Below are 21,602 nucleotides of genomic sequence, written 5' to 3'. Positions count from 1 at the left end.
AGAAGATAAGAAGTCAACCATAAACTTTGCATTTTTAGGGCCTTTTTCTATATGCTTTGCCTTCCAAAAAGTCATACCTGTTGGAAAGCCTACCAATAAATTTATGTAGGGCCCCGCCTCTAGTTGTATCTTTCCATATATCAGACATAAGTGTACACCCAGCTTGCAACCACTTTTTTTTCTTGTCTTCAACATATGCTAGCACATTAATTTTTGCATCATTTAATAGCTTTGTTCATGCTGTTTCACTACTTGGTAGAAAATATCCTTGGCCGTGATTAGAAACAGCAACAACAAAATTTCTGAAATTGACTGATCTCAGTAAATGGAATGGCAAATTAATCATTGCAATAGCTCTTAATAAGAGCTTGTCGATGTGACCTTTTTCTTGTTTTCCGAACATGCCCGCAACTGTTTGTTGTTGTCCTTGCCCCATACTCAATGAACTTGAAACAAAGACATTTGCTGCTTAACTTGATGAACTTGCAGTTGCACAAAAATGTGGTCTGCTTCCACTTGAACTGTTTAGGCAACTTTGTATTTTCCCTTTGTTAAAGTTTTCTAGAGTCTATTTGAGTCTTTCTGAAATATTACAGAGAGGACAAGGGTCTACTTATTGTTTTCTTATATTTTAGTGAACTGAAATTGTAAATATGTAGTCAACGCCCTAATCTCTTTTAATATGATATTAGGGTTACGTGAATGCTATCTGAAAAGTTTCCTCTCTCTCTCTCTCTCTCTCTCTCTCTCTCTCTCTCTCTCTCTCTCTCTCTCTCGTCCCTTTCTTCCTCCAATATTGAACATGGTATCAAAGCAACGGACCTAGGGCCGTGCGATCTACGGTTTCACGCCTAAGGTTCCCTCCTTATCTCATTTCTCTTCTGTTCCTCCAAACTAGGGTTTCACGCCTATGGTTCCTGCTGTTTACAAAACAAGCAAGTTGATTGTTTGGTGGAAAGGGGCTAATCACGTTTAACATGTAGAAACGTGATCAGCACCCTTGTGTTGCTATTGCCGTGAAAGACATGGAGAAACGTTGATGAAGTTGATGTCATAGAAGAAGATGGTGGATCTGATCAGGATGTATCAAATCTGAGTTTATGTTGCCGTGGAAGAATATCTATGTTGCTCAAATCTGATTATCTGCTGCCGTGGAAGAAAACCTATGACGTTATGTATCAGATCTGCCCTAAAGAGATCTGATTTTTTTTTTTCTACCGTGGAAGACAATCTTTGACGTGATATATCAGATCTGCCCTTTTGTTGTCACTGCATAAGATCGTGTGGGGCAGAGTTAATCTGCTGGTTGTGGGTATAGTGTGACGTGAGAAGTTTTTGTGTGTGGAGTCATGTTGCTGGTTGAAGATGCAGTTTGACTTGAGAAGCAATATCAGCAAATGTGAAATCAGTAAAGTGAGGCTTTGTGAGGTGTGAGCAGTCTTTTGTCGTTGGGTGAAGAAATTTCAGTCATCAGATCTGACCTTTGTTGCCTTGGAAGAAGTTCTTGGACGTTCAGATCTGTCTAGTCGTGTGGTGCTTGGTGGATTTCCATAGGCAAAGGTATGTCGTGATAGCAGGTGCATTGTTGAAGTGAGACAATTTTTTTTTCTGCTATCAAACATGTGCTTGTTTGCTGCCTATTATCGACATCAAAAAGTGCTGCCTGCTATCAGTATGCTATTTTTGTGTTTGTGTTCAACCTGTTGCACATCATTTGGTTGTGGTCTGCGTGTTCGAGTACAATTTTTTTTATGGCTGACGGTAGTAGGTCACAAGGGTCTTCTTCATCTACTGCAACTTCGTCACAGCCTACAGATGCTATGGTTGAGTCTCCTACCTGTTCTCCTATACCTCCATCGTATTATCTCAACTTAAGCTTGGAAGAATATGATCTGGTTCTTGCTCAGAGGTCTACTCCTGCCTCAACCAGCACAGCTGCTATAGACTCGGTTCTCTTTGTTGGTGCCCCTACCAGTGACCTAGGTATGATATGGATGATTGACTCAGGAGCATCCAGACATTGTTGTAATCAGCCACAGATGTTTTTATCATTTACTAGGTTCACTACACCACAGCACGTTAGGTTGGCTGATGGCAAGTTGTCCCCTATTCTGGGCAGTGGTGATATTTATTTCACACCTTTTGGCACCATTACACATGTGCTATATGCTCCTCAATTTCCTGTTAACCTGTTATCTGTTAAGCGATTGGCTAGAGATTTACAGTGTAGAGTCATTTTTTATCCTGGTTCATGTTCTTTTCAGGACTTACAAACTAGGAAGATGATTGGTGGCAGCCATAAAAGGGAGGGGCTCTATTTCCTCTCTGTCCCTGCAGATGTTGTTGCATCCTCTTTCACGTCGAAGCCTTCTCTTTTGCAGTGGCATCTCAGACTGGGTCATCCTTCTGTGTCCAAGCTTCGTCGCATTTTTCCAGATATTCCTACGTCAGAGTCATTCTTATGTGATGCATGCCAGTTAGGCAAGCATACACGTAGTAGTTTCCCTTCAAGTCAGAGTCCATCGAGTCAAAGTCCCTTTGATCTTCTGCATGTTGATGTTTGGGGTCCAAGTCGTGTTTCCTGTCGTACACGTTTCTGGTATTACCTTGTTTTGGTTGATGATTTTACTAGAGTCAGTTGGGTATTTTTGTTACGGGACAGGTTTGAAGTCATCTACATTCTTCATAAATTTGTCAATGAAATAAAAACTCAGTTTGGTGGTGTTGTCAAAAATATTCGCACTGATAATGCTCTTGAATTTAAATATTCAGTTATACTCCAATTTTATGCCAATCATGGGATTCGGCCACAATATACATGTCCCCACACATCACAACAAAATGGTGTTGCTGAATGCAAACATCGACAACTTCTAAATGTAACTTGTACCCTCATGTTGCACACTCATATGCCTGCCTATTTTTGGGGTGATGCGATTCTTACCGCATGTTATCTCACCAACAAATTGCCCTCGTCTGCCATCCAAGAACGCATCCTCATTCAAATACTATATCCAGATCGACCATTATTTCATATACCTCTCAAAGTATTTGGATGCACTTGTTTTGCACACATTTTGGGCTCAAACAAAAACAAACTTGTTGCTCAAGTTATCAAATGTGTGTTCATTGGATATTCTGCCAATAAAAAAGGCTATCGATGTTTTGATCCACATACCAAGAAAGAGATTGTCAGTGCAGATGTTACATTCTTTGAGTCTCATCCTTATTTTTCCGCTCCAAGTACCACTGTGTCTGAGCTTCCCGTGTTTGTTCCTCTTCCTATTCCCCCAGTATCACTTGAGTCGATCCCGTCCTCTCCACCATTGTCAGGTGATCGTTTTCTTGGTCCTCCAATAGTCTATACCTGGCGTCAAGGTCCCTCTTCTAACCGCCCACCAACGTCTTCTCATGAGGTAAGTTCTAATTCTCATGAGGTAAGTTCTAATGATAAGACTGACTCAGGAAAAAATGATGACTATTCTGCAGATGATCTACCTATTGCTATTCACAAGGGCCAGCGACAGTGGACAAGGCATCTGATTTCTAACTCGGTTTCTATGGACCATTTGAGCACAAGTTTGGTGCAGTTTGATCGAGCTATAGCTAGTCATACTATTCTGACCTCTCACCACCAAGCCTTATTAGATTCACGACGGAAGCACGCTATGCAGGAAGAAATGGATGTTCTTTTTTCTAGGGAGACTTGGGACTTGGTAGACCTACCGTTGAATTGTGATGTTGTCAGCTCTAAATGGGTATTCACCATCAAATATCATTCTGATGGGTCTGTAGAGTAATTCAAAGCTCGTCTTGTGGCTAAAGGCTATACACAGACTTATGGGGTGGACTTCTTTGAGACATTTTCGCCAGTAGCACGGTTAGGTACTATTCGCCTAATTATATCTCTCGCAGTTCAGCAGGATTGACCCCTTTTTCAGCTTGATGTGAAAAATACATTTCTATATGGTGATCTCTCTGAAACAGTCTATATGCAACAACCACCTGGTTTTGAACGACAGGGGGAGTGTTCTAAGGTATGCAAACTCAAAAAGGCTATCTATGGACTTAAACAAAGTCCCCGTGCATGGTTCCATAAGTTAAGTGAGGTTGTCTCTAAATGTCGATTTCGAAGATCCCAGCTTCATCACTCGTTGATTATCAAGTGATGGACTTCTGGTATAGTGATATTGATTGTATATGTTGATGATATTGTCCTCACTGGAGAAAGTACTCAAGAGATAGCTCAAATAAAGGAGTTCTTATAGAAATACTTTGTCACAAAAGATCTTGGTCAACTTAGATATTTCCTTGGTATTGAAGTGGCTCGTAGTAGTAAAGGAATTGTGATGTCTCAAAGGAAATATGTTCTTGATCTTCTGCAAAAAACAGGGTTATTGGGAGCCAAACCTGCTACACTTCCTATGAGTCCTCGAATTCATATGCATGAAGATGAATCAAAGGTTTTTGACTCTCATTCTTATAGATCTCTGATAGGGAAACTTTTATATTTGACCATCACTCGTCCAGACATCAGCTTTGTTGTAAATAAGCTTAGTCAATTCATGGAGAAACCTCGGAAAGTTAATTGGGAGGTTGCTTTAATGGTGATAAAATACTTGAAATCAACCCCAAGAAAGGGGTTATGGTTCAAAAAAAAAGAATGTGTGGACACAGAACCATATAGTGATGCTGATTATGCAGGGTCAGTAAATGATAGGAGATCTACTACAGGTTTTTGTGTCTTTATTGGCGAGAATCTTATTTCTTGGAGGAGCAAGAAACAGAATGTGGTTGCTAGATCGAGTGTTGAGTCTGAATATAGAGCTATGGCTCAAACGGTAGCTGAAATGTCATGGGTCAAATCAGTACTTCTAGAATTGAGAATTTCAGTGAAACTTCCTATGAATATGTATTGTGATAACAGAGCAGCTACCTACATTGCAAATAACTCTGTCTTTCATGAGAAGACAAAACACATTGAAGTGGATTGTCATTATGTTCGAGACTTGGTACAATGAGTCATTAGCACGATTCACGTTTCCTCTGAAGATCAAGCAGCTGATATGTTTACTAAGGCTCTTCCCATTGGAGATTTCTTGTGAGGATATAACAAGCTGAGCATGAGTGATATATATGCTCAAGCTTGAGGGGGAGTGTTAAAAGTTTTCTAGAGTCAATTTGAGTCTTTCTGAAATATTAGAAAGTAGACAAGGTTCTACTTATTGTTTTCTTATATTTTAGTGGACTGAAATTGTAAATATGTAGTCAACACCCTAATCTCTTTTAATATGAGATTAGGGTGACGTGAACGCTATCTAAAAAGTTTCCTCTCTCTCTCTCACGTCCCTTTCTTCCTCCAATATTGAACACCCTTCTTTGTTGGCCTTTCATTAAGCTCTTTACAAGCTTTGATCACCATTTGTTTGACATTTTCTGGTACCTCTCGGCATGGAGAAACATCATGACATTGTATTCCTCCTCAATGATACTTAAATCTAGTAATTTCATCTGAATATATTTCATGGAGTACTTGCAAATCAATTTCCCCTGGATCCCTTCTTCACTTGATTCTGCAAATGACCAAAATATATCTCTCCCTCTAGACATGGTAGAAAAACTACAAAGAGCAAATTGCAGTAACTTGTATATGCTTATGCCCTTGTTATTCTTAAACTGAAATTGAAACATAATAAACAAAATAAACCAGCAGCAAATAAGAATAATAAATAATAATACTTGCTAGTCAAAGCTATGTCATATAGACTCTTCAAAAAAGGGGCTGCACCCATGTCGATACGATGCTGGTGCTGGTGCTGATACGGGTATGGCTCCAACACGCACTCCACTGCATTCTTTCTTATGCTTGTTCAGAATATTTTCTATTCTTTTTTTTTTCTTCTCTTTGTCCCTTTCTTTCTTTACGTACAGTAATCAAAGTAAAAAGAAAGGACAGATTAAGCAAAGAAACAAGTTTATATATATATATAATAAATATATTATATGTATACACCCTCGCACTCAAACTTTTTGGGATATGCCATGCCGGCACCCACATCCGCACACGCACCGGCACCTGCACCCCGCACTCATGTGACATAGTCCCTAATTACTATTCAACAAGCTGTTTTCCAAATCAGCCATAAACCTTTTATATCCTATTAGGAACTTATCAATAATTTGCTCATTAACGAATGGCAAATCATTCATTGCATAAGTCAGTCTACTTGCAAGCACAAATATGAACATAGTTAATCACTCAAAATAATGCTTGAAAAAAAACAGAACATAAATTGAAGTAGGCGTAAGATGCATAACATGGACTTGGACAACATGAAATCATGTAGACATGAACTGAAGTAGGCGTGACAAAAAAAAAAAGAAACAGAACTTGAAGGCATAAAGCTTGCTGTTTGCTGCTCCTCTATTGAATAGTTAAAAGTTTAAGCTTGGGAAGCAATTCAAAGATTCAAAGATTGATGGATTACCAGCCTTATAAAGTTATTACTTATAAGTCTATCTGGGTAGAAAACAAAGTCATAACTTACAAGTTTATAATGTATCTGCAAAGTTCTTAAATATGACACCTAGAAAAATCTCGGACATTAAGTCTTAAAACTTAAAAGATAGGACAGCAGGTGGGAGTGAAGGAAAATTTAAAAAAAAAAAAGCTACAAAAAATAAAATCTACTGCTGGACACAGGTCTTCTTCTTCTCACATCTCCAAGTTCTTTGACTCTCTCAAGAGCAGCGATGACCAAAGGCCCTAAACCCTATCGTGGAGGGAAAAGGGCTTAAAAACCCTAATCCTCTTACCTTTTTCCATTTTTTCCATTAAAAAGAAAAACAAAAGTTCAAAACTGCCCTTCTAAAATTTTTTCCGTACAAAATTACCACTTTTAAAAATGAAATGGAGCACATGCAGTTAAAGTTTTAAAATTTTTCGAAAAAATACCAAAAATGCCCCTGTTTGAGCGCAGATTTAGACAGTGACGAAAAAACGCGATATTTATCTTTTGGTGATATTTTGAAAATATTGTGATATTTTGCCGTTTTTTTGTTTTCTTTTTTTTATCGTAATATCATGATATTTTCGAAAATAACATGATATTTGTGGCTATGATATATATATATATATATATATATAAATTGAAATCAGCTGGCTAGCCGAATGGTTTTTTAAATTTTGTGTCGTTAAAAAACTGTTATAAAACATGCATTCCACCACTAAAAACTATATCCAAGCAATTGTCGTTGGCAATGCACCTTTTGCAATGGCTTTTAAAGACACTAAATTTAAAATTTTAAGGAAAAAAAAAAAAAGCCATCTGGATGCAGAAGGAACCGATTGAGTTTAATTCCTCTCCCTCAATCTTTTTTCTTGTTTATTAGAAGTTAGAACTATAATAGAAGACAATCTTACAGCAAGTAACGTTTAACATAAAAGCTATGATTATAAAGGAGTTGTGTTCCCCTTTTTTAATTAAATTATGAATTTTAGGTTTTATTGTTTTAGAAATTAGTATTAGAAAGTTAACAGTTGGCATTCAGGAAATAATACAAGTTTTGCATGCTTTATAACATTGAAAAATACTGATGTTGACTTGCGAGCTTTTTTCTTATGCCACATAACTTGTAGTACCGACTTCATTAAATTTGATGTTTCAAACTTCTAATTAAATTCATTATCATGTTATAAAATGTTCAATATGTTTTGTTATTGTGCATTTTAATTTTTTTTTCACCGTTATAAGTTGATAGTTACAGGCACTTTAATAAAAACGGTTGGGTTTCACTGTCAATTTTAGCAGTCAGTATTGCACTTTATTGGTTTTCCTTTTTCAGGAGGCGACCATTAAGTGTGCCTAGTCCTACCTGAGCTCTAGCTCATTTAATCTTAGGCAGTGCCTAATATTTTTGACAATGTAGTCTTAACATAAATATATATAGTATTACCTTAAGAATCTTTATGTGAATGTAATATGTATTGTGCTTATATGTGACTATATATATAATAAAATCAGTGTTACATTTGATTAGTTTCTATATGTTCCTTTTTTTCTTGTACCACTTAGAGTGCCCAGGCCAGCCTACCCACATTTAGTAAATTACCCTTTGAACTCTGCTCATTGCGGAGGATCCACGGTCCACCTAGCACTTTTAACAACATAGGTAATAGCCATGCATCTTTTTATGCATTAAGGGATATAAAAATCTCATTATCATTATATTCCGATTTTATACGGTTGACAGCATGTGTGATAAATCAATTGAGATTTCTTGGGAGATCTCTCATTTGCATAAAGCAAGAAAAACTTTCATTTTTCACATAATCAAGGAAGAAATTCAACAAAATGAGACATACCTCAATCCATCTTTTATTATGTGTTCCAGCCGTTGAGAAGTAGTTTATGCTTGCCAACAATTGTGAAAGCAACAACAATATTGGCCCTGAATTTTCTGGTTGTTGAAGCAACAGCTGCAGGAGGCACCAATAGATAACAAATGTGCATCCAATTGAGTAAAGACAATCTTTGGCTGCAACATGATGAAACCAAGCAGGCAGACCTGGCAAAGTAGTAGACGATGGACCCAAGGAAGTTCCTCGGTTGGCAATTGGTATGGTCCACGGTGAAACCAATGCCATGACCAGCGTAACTGAAATAACAGTTGCATAAATGACCTGTGCAATAAATGTTCCCCAGTGATGGGAGCCTATTGATGTTTGCTTCTCATAAGATGCTTTACATAATAAAACTAATAATCCAGATACATAAACTAGTAGACGAACTAAACCAAAAAAAGGTGTTCTTAGTTTAACTCTAGAATAACAAAATGAGCCCAAAATGACCAGCAAAACCATAGAGACAGTCTCAACGAGTCGAACAGCAAATGTGCTCCTTTGCTCAAGCCACTTTGAAATATCTGGAAGACTGGCCCAGTTTACACCACCTTGGTGCCAACCCCTCAAAACCCTACCAGAAATTAGTACCATTATAATAAGAAGTATCTGAAAAACCTCATTTGCATACAACCATGGCAGCAAGTGGCTCTTAAAGAACCAAGCAAAGTAGTTGTTACTGTCAAAAGTATGGCGTTGATTCTCAATAAATGGGGCAGTTCTGCCTGGGAGAAATTGGACTGCTCTATGGAGAAAGAGAATATACAAAGTCGAAGTAAGAAAATGCCAAATGTACTGTTCCTCCTCAACCATGGAGCTAGCTCCTAGAGAGAAAACATGTATCAGGATTCCAATAGCAGTGAAGCTCTCAACCAACCGCCCCTTGCAATAATCGCTTTCCTGTGAGCAACAGTTCAGCGTTTGCAGAGTGGATTCATTGCATAATTTGATTAAAAGAATGAACAGAATTGAGGACGATACAACCATTACAAAAATTCCGGAACCAAGAGTTTTGAGTGGTTTCTGCACATTGAAGCACTTGATTTCAGTAACTGTTAGTAATATACATAGACATTACATATGTAAATTTGCACTTACATCTGTTGTTTTCCTTGACAACCATTCAGATGAAACCCGTAGAAATTGAAAATATGCAGCAGAAGCATGTTGGACTCTAGAACTGTCTGCACTGCATGAGCACAAATCATTATAATCACAGATACTTCCAAATTATTGAAGTATTTAATCCAAGTGATCCCTTACGCTGATACATTTAGAGATTTCCAGGACCGATGTAGAACAGCAGCTTTTCTGAAGAGGCAACATATCTTTGCCTCAAAACTATCATCACAGTCACCAGTATCTTCTTGTATAGATTCAGAGCACAGATGACCACCACATGGCAATTTTGGAAAGTGTGTTTGCACTAATCTCAGTAACTGCCAAGAGCTCAACTCCAGTGCTCGTAACTTCTGCTCATCTGGTATCCAAAGGAAAGTAGATAGATTTTTTAATAGAAGACTAATACCCTAAGTCTAGCAGGATGTAGCCACATAAATTAAAGGCACCAGTACTGATTACTACCACCTTGGAGACTGGAACATTGTCAGGCATTAGATAACTCGGGAAAGAAAAAAAAAAAACAAGTTCATCATGTAAGTGGAACTAGGAGTGGACAATAGCCAGGTACCCATTTGAATTCTTGGTTACTCGGTAAACTATTCAAAAAAGTGCCAAAACAATCAGCAGAACTGGAGTTTGGACCAATCCTGAATGAGACCCTCATACCCATCATTTGCAGATCTATATGTCTATAATTCTGCAGCCTATCCACCAACAATCTATCACCTCAGTCATTAATTTTTGGAAAGAGATGTTTTTTTAAAAGTGGTTTTTTCCTCTAAGAAGTGACTTTTTCCTATTTGTTTTACCAACCTTCTCAGAGACTCACGTTGCAGATCTCTCTCTCTCTCTCTCTCTCTCTCTCTCTCTCTCTCTCAACGTTTTCCTTTTTCTGCTTCTACTCCCCTTCCCTTCATCTTCTTTTGTTTCATCTTGCTCATAGGGAGTAAAGACCATACTCATGATGACACTAGAGCATACTTATCATCACCAATGTTGTTAAATGCGATGAAGCGAAGTGGCGTTGAGCCTGTCATGACACAAGGCATAGGCCTCAAAGCATTGAGGTGTAGGTTCAGGACTAACATTATAAAAGATATCATATCCACAAAAATAATAAATTTTTTGAAAAACTAAACTAAAAATATATAAAAAAAAGAACAGTATAAAAACAATGCATAAAATGATTTCTTTTGTTAAATTAAGAGAGATGTGTATATATTTTAATTATTTTTAATTATAATTATGAATTCATTATTAAACCTAAAAATTTAAAAGAACAATATATGCTAAAGCCAAGGACCATTGGCAGGACCATTACTAAACCATAACCTGACTCTTCTAAATCATTCCTATTCTCACAGGTGTTCAAGAGAGAGAGAGAGAGGGCCTCGTGACCATAAAAGAGAGAGAACAATGGCAAAGACCAAAAAGAGCCACGCCAAGCCTTATGAGAACAAGGCCATTAAAGGCTTAAGCAGATGAATACTTGAGAACAAGCGTTTTGTTTTTTCAGAAAATGCTCATTCTATAAGCACTTCATTTGTTTGCCAACACAGGTCTTGTGCCCCTTAGTACTGTATTGTATGTGCCGTTTTGTGTTCAGCATATGCCTGAAACATTGTGAATGATCAGCCTATCAGACAGAGAAAGAGAGAGAAGGCTATGTCACATGGGTATGGGCACGGGTTCCAGTGCGGGTGCAGATACTGGTACAGGTAAGAACAAAATTCAAAATCACAGGTACGGCTGGCCATATATATACAGTACACAATATGGAAAATAAGCATGGAAATGTATGTAATTAATTCTATGTTGTATATTGAACAGATAATTACAGACACAACAATATATAACAGCATGTGAACACGGCAGTTGTAGTGTGACTGTGATGTATAATGGAAGGACTTAATTGTTGCCAATGAAAAGTGGGAAAAGAAGCAAGGAAAAGTTCTCCTCTGAAAATTTTTTGAAGCATATGCGTCACACCTGGACGCATATAGTTTAATTAGCACTGACCATCACTGAAATAAAAAACATGAAACTAATTATACTTCTTAGGTGGTTGTCACTAATCAATTATCAGAATTAATCAGATGCAAAGACCCTTGACATTGTTCCATTGTGAACAAACTTTACAAGGTTCAAGAAAGTTTATCAAGAATTCAGCTGAAAATAAAAGGAGTTTTGAAATTTATTTTATTGCAACCTCTACCTTTTTGGGTTATTTTTGGGCTACGACACATGAGCGCTGACTGATGGTGGAGGTGCAAGAGTTCTCTTAAGAATAATTTGGGTGTGGATGCAGCAAGATATATTATTCATACATACATTGAGTTTATTTTTGTCATTTCATAATTCAATGTTCATCATTTACCATTGAAACTGGAATAAAGAGATAGACTCAGGATAGTATTCAAAAGCTCCATCACACGGGTTCTTCATTTGGGTGAGGTTCCCATGTCGACGGGTATGACACAAGTATGGGTATGGGACACCCTTGGACACGGCTTGGACAAGACCAAACCCGTGTCGGGTGCATCAAAGCTGTCATGGCTGTATTCATCCTTTTTTTACTAGGTCAAAGTTAACCAAGCCCTTTTTTATCCACTAATTAGGTTTTCTTTTAATCCATCATATATATACAATGGAAATGAAGAGCCCTTGATAGACACTAAAGGGCTGTTCATGTTCTATGTGATCTAACTCCACCTGTTCAGTAGGATCTTCCGGCGACCAACAATTTTCCAGTGATTTTTCCAGCAACTTAATTTTTTTAATATAACTTTCTATATTGTTTTGTCCATTTAAAATCTATATATATATATATATATAGACGTGTGTGCGCGTGTGCACGTACGGCTGTATCCTCGTTTTTCTATTCTGTGTCGCAAAAGATGCATTCTGTCGCTAAAAAGCAGGGCCAAGCAGTGTCATCACAAATGCACCGTTTGTGACAGTTTTTAGCGACACAATTAGAAAAAAGACAACCTGGCTACATAGGATATTTTCAACATATTGCAGCTTTGCATGTTTTTCTCTATTTCTCATTTTTTTGCCTTTTATAGAAAAGACAATATTTGTGGCAATGATATATATATGTTTTTGTCAAGTTTCTAAAAAATAGTTTTAGTAAATTATGACAAAGTATCCTTATAAATCCAAAAGGTCTGTTTTGTAAATTATAGGTGTATTATACATCCTCCCAATACTAAGTTGTAAACTTGTATCAAGATGTTAAGGGAATTTTGGTGGTCAACCATGAAAAGGTTCATGCTCGAGTACATGTTAAGGTGTTTGGCTTGTTAACAAATCAAAGTTCAACACTAGAAAACTGGAGGTATGATGCAAGAAATACAAATATCTTGATAGTTCTCTTGTTGTCCCCGCCCCCAACCAACTAGCAGAGCAGATGGGAAATTGGTTTGCACAAAGACCTCGATCACACCAGACTCAATTGCACCAGGCAACAATGAATACCTCTGGCATCAGATATGCCAGGCCATGGTAATTGACTCTGTAGAAACACGAACGACAAGGAGAGAGCAGAGAAAGCACACACAATATACGTGGAAAACCTCAGAAAGAGGTGAAAAACCACGGGAAAGCTCTGACCTAGGGGCAAACCGCAACCCTAGGAGAGAGAAAATTATATTCACTTAACTCAACAATTACATGTAAGTGAAGAATATATAGGAGGGAGAGAAAGAGTGCCGCCTAGGGTACCGAGCCCACCTCGGTATCCGTGCCCCATAGGACCGGGTCCAGATATGGACCCGGTTCCCCATTACAATATATTCTAACACTCCCCCTCAAGCTTGGCATACATATCAAACATGCCAAGCTTGCTAACATTTTTCTCAAATTGAGATGTACATAAAGACTTAGTTAAGACATCCGCAACTTGATCTTCAGACTTCATATAGGGCAGAATCAACTCCTTTGAATCTATGCATTCCCGTATGAAGTGGCGATCGATCTCCACATGTTTGGTCCTGTCATGCATGACCGGATTATTTGCCAAGTTAATAGCAGACTTGTTGTCACAATACATCCTCATCTTCTCTTCCATTTTAACCCCAATATCTGCTAAAAGAATTTTGAGCCATAACATCTCTGTAACCCCCATAGCAACCGCCCTGTATTCAGCCTCAGCACTGGACCTGGAACAAACTTCTTGTCGTTTACTTCTCCAGACCACAAGGTTACCTCCAAGAAAGATGCAGTATCCTATGGTAGACCTCCTATTATCTGTGCATCCTGCCCAGTCGGCGTCAGAGTATCCTTCAATGCTTAGTCGATCTTGTCGAGTGTAGAGCAGTCCTTTCCCTGGGTGATTCTTTAAGTATCCCAATACTCTTTCAGCACTTTTCCAATGACAATCAGTAGGGGCATGCATAAACTGACTTAACACACCCACAGCATACGTAATATCTGGGCGAGTAAGAGTGAGATAAATAAGTTTACCAACCAGCCGCTGATACCTCCATTTTCCTTCCTCATCCAAGATAGTCCCAGATTTGATACTTATCCTTGTGCCAGACTCCATTGGGGTAAGAAAGGGCCTGCATCCCAGTTTACTTGTTTCTTTCAGAAGATCCAAAGTGTATTTTCTTTGGTTCATAACAAGCCCAGTCTCAGATCGCGCGATCTCAATTCCCAAGAAATACCTTAGTTTACCCAGATCTTTGAGATCGAATTCTGCAGCTAACGTTTCTTTCATCTTCCTTTTTTCCCTTTTGTCGTCACCTGTGACAATCATATCATCAACATATACAAGTAGAAGGCTCACCAGACCATTTCTCTGCTTGATGAAGAGGGTGTGATCACCATTTCCCTATTTATACCCATTAGTCTTCATAACAACCCTTAGTCTTTCAAACCAAGCTATAGGAGACTGCTTGAGACCATACAAAGCTTTCTTGAGATAGCAACACTTCCCGTTCCGAGCATATCCAGGCGGCATGCTCATATAGACTTCTTCCTCAAGGTGACCATTCAAGAAGGCGTTCTTGACATCCAGTTGGTCCATGCTCCACGTCTTTTGCACTGCAAGAGCTAAGATGACCCTTACGGTCTTCAGTTTCGCCACGGGAGCAAACGTCTCAAGATAGTCAATCCCATATTCATGGCTAAACCTTTTAGCAACAAGACGAGCTTTATAGCGTTCTACAGTGCCATCAGGTTTGTACTTCACATTAAACACCCACTTGGAACCAACTAAGTGAGTTCCCTTGGGGATATCAACAACCTCCCACGTATTGTTCTTTTCCAGGGCGTCCATCTCCTCTGTCATAGCCTGTAGCCATTTAGGATCCTTCCTGGCATCTTCCACTGACCTGGGAATAACAGCCATAGATAAAGAGGAAACAAAGCACTTGTAGTCTTTACTGAGTTTTGCATATGAAACAAATCTCTGAATAGGATGAGAAGTACATGACCTGGTGCCCTTGCGCAGGGCTATGGGAAGTTCTTCATTCATTGGACTTGGATCATTCGGGGAGGTCACAAGATTGGGAAGATTGGGATTGGTAACATCAACGTCTTCCATCACATCCTTCTTTCTGCTGTAAACCTGACCAAATAGGTGACCTCGAGACTGTTCTTCCACAGGGCCCCCCTCCATCTGACTGTCTCTGTCCTTACTGACAACGTCTTTCACACTTGGAGAACTAACCGTATAATCCAAGAAATCCATGAACTGAATCAACTGATGCGAAGAATACTCTTTCCATCTGTCACCTAGACACTCCCCCTGAAGAGGATTCGCAGGAAAGTATGCGTTCATGAAAGGTAACATCCCTGGAGACATATACTCTAGAAGTGCTAGGGTCAACACACTTGTATCCCTTCTGAGTGGAGGAATACCCCAAAAAGACCGCTTTGATGGACCGAGGATCAAGTTTCTTGAGAGTGGGACTATGGTCATGGACAAAGCAAACACACCCAAACACCCAATGGGTCAAAGGCCAGGGATTCTGAGTAGGGCACAAAACAGAATAAGGGGAATGACCATTCAACACACGAGTAGGCATACGGTTAATGAGATGAGCACTAGTGAGAAGTGCATCACCCCAGTACCGCTTAGGGACATGACGTTGAAACATAATGGCCCGGGTGACATTTAACAAATGACGATTCTTCCTTTCAGCCACGCCATTTTGAGGAGGTGTGTAGCTACAAGATGTTTCATGTATAATACCCTTGCTTCGCAGGAAGTCATCAAGGGAATGGGAGACATACTCTCGAGCATTGTCAGTACGAAGGGTCTGAACAGGGGTCTGGAATTGAGTTTCAACAAATGCCACAAAGTTTTTGACAATGTCGGGAACTTCACTACGTTCTTTCAACAGATACACGAACGTACATCGGGAGTAGTCATCAATAAGAGTCATGAAATAGTGAAAGCCACGACAAGTGGGTACTCCCGAAGGACCCCAAACATCAGAGTGAACCAAAGCAAAAGGACGGTTGGCTTTATTGAATGAGATAGGGTACGAGGCCCTAACATGCTTAGACAACTGACACACTTCACAGGCGAAGGTGTCCAAAGAAACAGAATGAAACATCCTAGGAAACAACTTTTTAAGCAATTGGAATGGAAGATGACCAAGTCTCTCGTGCCAACGCATAATGACGGATCTGTCCTCTACGCCAGGCAACTGTCCACTGGTGGCTGAAATCAAAGCAGAAGCAACTTGTACGGGCAGTCTATAGAGACCATCAATAACCGAACCAATCCCAATCTTCTGCCCCGTCCCCAAGTCCTGCAGGAAACAACAATCAGCAGAGAAAATTAGATTACAGTTTATCTCTTTGGTAATACTGCTGACAGATAACAAATTTACGGGAATATTGGGAACATGCAGGGCATTATGAAGACAATATTTGTTCAGTAATGATAAACTCCCTTTTCCAGCCACAGAGATAGAAGAACCATCAGCCATAGACACACGCTGCTGCCCAGAGGTCAACTTGTACTCTTGAAACATCGTAGGGTCCCCTGTCATATGATGAGTAGCCCCACTGTCAACAATCCAATCACCGAGAGAGGAATTACCTTGATCACTAGTAGCAACCAGGGCCTGGGTTAACTTAGCCCCCTCAGAAGTAGAAGCATAATCCTGGGTAGACAAACGACTAATGTATGCTTGCAACTCTCTGAGTTGATCTGAGGAGAGCTTGGATTTGGCAACATTGGACGACCCCGGACTAGGATCGGGCACAGAAGGAGCACGGCGATGAGGAGGAGGACGACCTCGGACGAGACGCTTCTCAGGATGAAGATCCCAACAAAAATCAACAGAATGACCCGCTTTGTTGCAATGGCTGCATCGTCGAGTAGGACGCTGCCCTGTCCCTAAAGTATGGCTCACAAAGGCTGCTGGAGAACTCCCCTGATGGGAGTCAATATGCATAATCTGGCGCCGTTGCTCCTCAGACTCAATACGAGCATACACCTCTTCGATTCCAGGAATCTCATCACAGTTAAGAATCTGGCTCCGAATGGTTTCAAACTCATCACGCAGGCCTCCAAGGAAGATAAAGATGCGGTCCATCCATTCCTTTTCCCAATACAGGGCATGATCAACACCACATTTCCAGTCATCATTCACATGATAATCCAGTTCCTCCCATTTGGTCTTCAGGGCGGCATAGAAGGAGGCAACAGATAAATCACCTTGTTTAAGAGCATATATGCTACGTTTGATTTGATATGCACGTAAAACACGCTTCTTACGAAAATACATACGTGCAAGAACAGTCCACATATCATACGCAGTCGATTTACGCAAGATCAAAGGCTGAATATCTGCGGAAACCGAACTAATAATCCATACTTTAACCTGACTATCTTCCAACGCCCAGGTCGGCCATTGCGAATTAGTTTTAGAAGGTGCAGGCTTCTCCCCAGTGATATAGTGCAGGCGACCACGACTAGTAATCCTGATTTCTAGGGCAGCAGACCACGAGAGATAGTTATCCTTGTTCAGCCGAATGGAGGTGACATGAACAGGCAAGTTCTCACCCTTGGTATTGCTGCCCGTGTCCAGGGCATCATCAATCTTGGAAATCACTGCGTCAGCCATTGCAATCCCCAAAGAAGGTCACAACCGGCCGGCGGCAGAACAGAAAAAGAGGGCAGTGGAAATAACCCAGTCAACGGCGGCGCTGGGACCGGCGACGGCGGCAGGGCACGGCGGCGCTGATAACGACAGCGGCGCTGGGAGCGGCGACGGCGGCAAGGCAGGACGACGCTGGGAACGACGGCAGCAAAGAAAGAAACCACACCGGCGACGGCGCTGGGAACGACGGCGGTGCCGGACGGCGGCGGCGTTCCTGGACGGCGTCAACACTGGAAACAACGACAGCAGCGGCGCTGAGAACAGTGTCAGCGGCGGTGCTGAAAACGGCAACGGAGGCGGCACGTGAACGGCGGAAAAGCACTACTTGCACACCAACGATCTCACACGCGGTGGCTCTGATACCATGTAGAAACACGAACCACAAGGAGAGAGCAGAGAAAGCACACACAATATACGTGGAAAACCTTAGAAAGAGGTGAAAAACCACGGGAAAGCTCTGACCTAGGGGCAAACCGCAACCCTAGGAGAGAGAAAATTATATTCACTTAACAATTACATGAGTTGAAGTATGTTAGATGGGTCTCGGGACCAGGTCCGGATCCGTATCCGATCCAACTTGTAGCCCTTGTTGGGCATTATTTAAGTCGTGTAACCCTAATCCTTATTGTGTGAATGAAAGACTAAGGAGAGAGAGAGTCTGGAGGCTAGTGGGCACCGGCTCCTCCTCATTCGTGGTTTTTTCCCTCTTGTTGAGGGTTTTCCACGTTACATCGTGATCGTTGTTTCTCTTCCTCTTCTTGTTCATGTTTCTACATGGTATCAGAGCCGACGAGTTTGGGAAATTTTTAGGGTTTGTGAAGTTCCAACCCTAATATCTCTCACCGCTACCATCGCCACCACTGCAGTCACCGCCGCCGCCGCTGCCGCTGCCACTGCCGCCGCTGCCGCCGCCGTTGCTGCAGCAGCCACCGCCGCCGCTGTACCCAATACCACCGTCGTTGTTTCCGCCGCCGTCGGTGTCACCCTTTGGGCCATCGCCATCGCAGCCACTCTTGCGGCGTCGCTCTTGCGCCGTCGCTCTTGTGTTGTTGACCGTCGCCGTCACCGTTGTCCCTTGCGCCACTGCCTTTTGCGCCGTAGTCTTGCTTCCCGGAGAAGAAAGAAGATATGCGTGCTTAGGCGCTTCCTAGGCTTGCCTCCCCCTATTCACGTCACTTCCTAGGGGTCTTTTGCAAATCCGGTGAAGTGCATCCGCCTCTTACCTGAAATATATGGCTTGGTTGATCTTTGATTCCATCTTCTTGTTTTTGTTTGGCGCCCACCGTGCAAGAAGAGGTGGCTGGTCCGTGACTTGGTAGAGGACGTAAAGGAGGAGAGGAGCGTAACTTGAGGATTGATTCAACGTCCGCCGGCGCTCCGGCGATCGCATCCCCCTTTCCTTACAAAAGACCGGGGTTAAATTGGTCTTACGGGTGAAGGCTTTCCTCGTCTCGAAGTTGATTTCCTATTCACTTCTATACCTTGATACTTGTTGGGTTTTGCCTCTTGGATCTTGATTCCAGCAAGGAGAACGTGTGGCGCAACCTCTACCCGTGGGAGATTGCAGCCCGAGAGAGAGAAGGCACCGCTTCCGTCGAGCGACATCGACGATCGTTTCCCCCAATCGACATTCTGTTCACTCTTGGGGCTGATTGGGAATCCGGTGAAGATATTACCTCTCTCTTTATCGTTCCTTTCTAGGTAGAACTTGATTTTTCTCTCGTTCTTGTGATTCTATCCAAGGATATTACTGCCCGTTGGTGCTCTCTGTTGTCATCGGTGCCTCTCTTGTTGTATCGCTGCTCGTGCCTCCCGTTGGACTATCTGTGATTATGGCAGCTTCTTCATCTATAGACGTTATGGCGGATTGCCGTATGGGAGAGTGGATCATTGATAGTGGCGCTACTCACCACATGACCGGCGATCCTAAGGTCTTTCATGGGTATAAGCTTTCATCAGGAAAGGATCGTGTTTCCCTTGCCGATGGTTCATCTATCTCTGTGGCTGGAAAAGGGAGTCTCCCACTTTTGAACAAGTTCTTAGTCCACAATGCTCTACATGTTCCTCATATTCCCTTGAATCTCTTGTCGGTTAGCAAGATCACGAAGGAGTTAAATTGCGAACTTATATTTTCCGTTGATCGCTGTGTTATGCAGGACTTGGTGACAGGGAAGAGGATTGGGATTGGCCTAGCTTCTGACGGGCTCTATCGTTTACCTATGTGTGCTGCTCAGGCTCTCATGACGGCAGTCAGCCAAGCCACGAAGAATAGAGAGGACTCCCTTCAGTTGCTTCTACGGTGGCATGAGCGCCTTGGACACTTGCCTTTTGGCCTTCTTAGACAGTTGTTTCCTGATATATGTTCCAGGTTAGATATGACTATGGTGTCTTGTGATGTCTGTCACCTGGCCAAACATGTTAGGGCTTCATACCCATTGTCTAGCCATCGGTCTAATGAGGTATTTTCCATGATTCATTCTGATGTGTGGGGGCCTGCAGGGATTCCTTCTTGTCATGGTTTTCAATATTTTATCACCTTTATAGATGATTATTCTCGTAACACTATTGTCTACTTGCTGAAAGACCGTAGTGAAGTTCCTACTGTCATAGAGACTTTCATTGCCTATGTGGAAACTCAATATGGAGCATCTGTTAAGACATTTCGATCTGACAATGCTCGAGAGTATATGTGCCAGTCTGTTGATAGCTTCTTTCGAAAAAAGGGAATTGTTCATGAGACTTCCTGTAGTTATACCCCTCCTCAAAATGGAGTTGCTGAACGAAAAAATCGTCAGTTATTGAATATGACTCGGGCTCTTCTTTTTCAACGTCATGTTCCAAAAAAGTATTGGGGGGATGCTGTGCTGACCAGTGCGTATCTTATAAACCGGTTGCCTAGTCGTGTGTTGAATGGGAAGACGCCTCACTCTCTGTTACCGGGGACTCGTGAACCTTTCTCTCTTCCACTCAGAGTTTTTGGTTGTGTTTGCTTTATTCACAACCATAGTCCTCACATTAAAAAGCTTGATCCAAGATCTATTAAGGGCATTTTTTTAGGGTATTCTCCCACTCAAAAAGGGTACAAGTGTCGAGACCCTTCCACTGGTCGGGCCTATGTTACCAAAGATGTCACTTTCCTTGAACATGTTTCCTATTTTGGTGAGAATCCTCTTCAGGGGGAGTACTCTATGTCACGGGAAGAGTATTCTCCGAGTCAGGAAATTCAGTTTACAGATTTTTTGGACTACAGGCGTGACTCCTTTGGTCCATCTAGTGAGGTGCATGAACAAGAGAAAAATGGTCCATCTAGTGAGGTGCATGAACAGGAGAAAAATGGAGAGTGTTCCACTGAGGCAAAAGAGAAGTGCAATCGTTTATTTGGGCAAGTTTACTCTAGGCGAAGAGTTTGTACAGATGAGATGACAGGTGGTGAGAATTCTAATCCCAATCCAATTAGTCCTTCCCTGGATGACCCAAGTCGTGCGCAGAAGCAACCTGTTGAAGAAGAGATTCAGACTGTTGCTGCTAGTGAAGAGCTTCCCATCGCCCTGCGAAAGGGTGTCAGGTCATGTACTCAACATCCTATTGGTAACTTTGTTTCATATTCTAGACTGAGCAAGGACTACAAATGCTTTGTATCTTCTCTTTTTTTGACTATGATTCCCAGGAATGTTGTTGAGGCTCAGAGTGATCCTAAGTGGACCTATGCAATGCAAGAAGAGATGGAAGCCTTGCGAAGAAACATGACATGGGAAGTTGTAAAGATTCCTGAGGCGGCTCACTTGGTTGGATCTAAGTAGGTCTACACCATCAAGTACAAACCAGATGGGAGTGTTGAAAGATACAAAGCTCGTCTTGTGGCCAAGGGGCTTAGTCAGAAATATGAGATTAATTATTTGGAGACCTTTGCTCCTGTTGCGAAGATGAAGACGGTCAGAGTCATTATCTCTTTA

General features: G+C 41.3%; 1 protein-coding gene across 7 annotated transcripts in view; it reads right to left on the bottom strand.

The window, feature by feature from the left end:
- LOC116263141 (GPI ethanolamine phosphate transferase 2) overlaps positions 1-21,602 on the bottom strand; it is a 49,626-nt gene that overhangs the window by 8,027 nt on the left and 19,997 nt on the right. For all 7 annotated transcript variants that reach the window (XM_050080145.1, XM_050080146.1, XM_050080147.1 and 4 more), the window contains 3 exons: positions 9,665-9,881; positions 9,500-9,590; positions 8,366-9,424 (listed from right to left, as the gene is read on the bottom strand). In XM_050080145.1, the coding sequence (XP_049936102.1) occupies positions 8,366-9,424; positions 9,500-9,590; positions 9,665-9,881 (1,367 nt within the window). The remainder of the gene's footprint in view (positions 1-8,365; positions 9,425-9,499; positions 9,591-9,664; positions 9,882-21,602) is intronic.

The sequence above is a fragment of the Nymphaea colorata genome, chromosome 10, assembly GCF_008831285.2.
Source record: "Nymphaea colorata isolate Beijing-Zhang1983 chromosome 10, ASM883128v2, whole genome shotgun sequence".
Lineage (NCBI taxonomy): Eukaryota > Viridiplantae > Streptophyta > Magnoliopsida > Nymphaeales > Nymphaeaceae > Nymphaea > Nymphaea colorata.
This window is presented reverse-complemented; position numbering and strand designations above follow the sequence as displayed.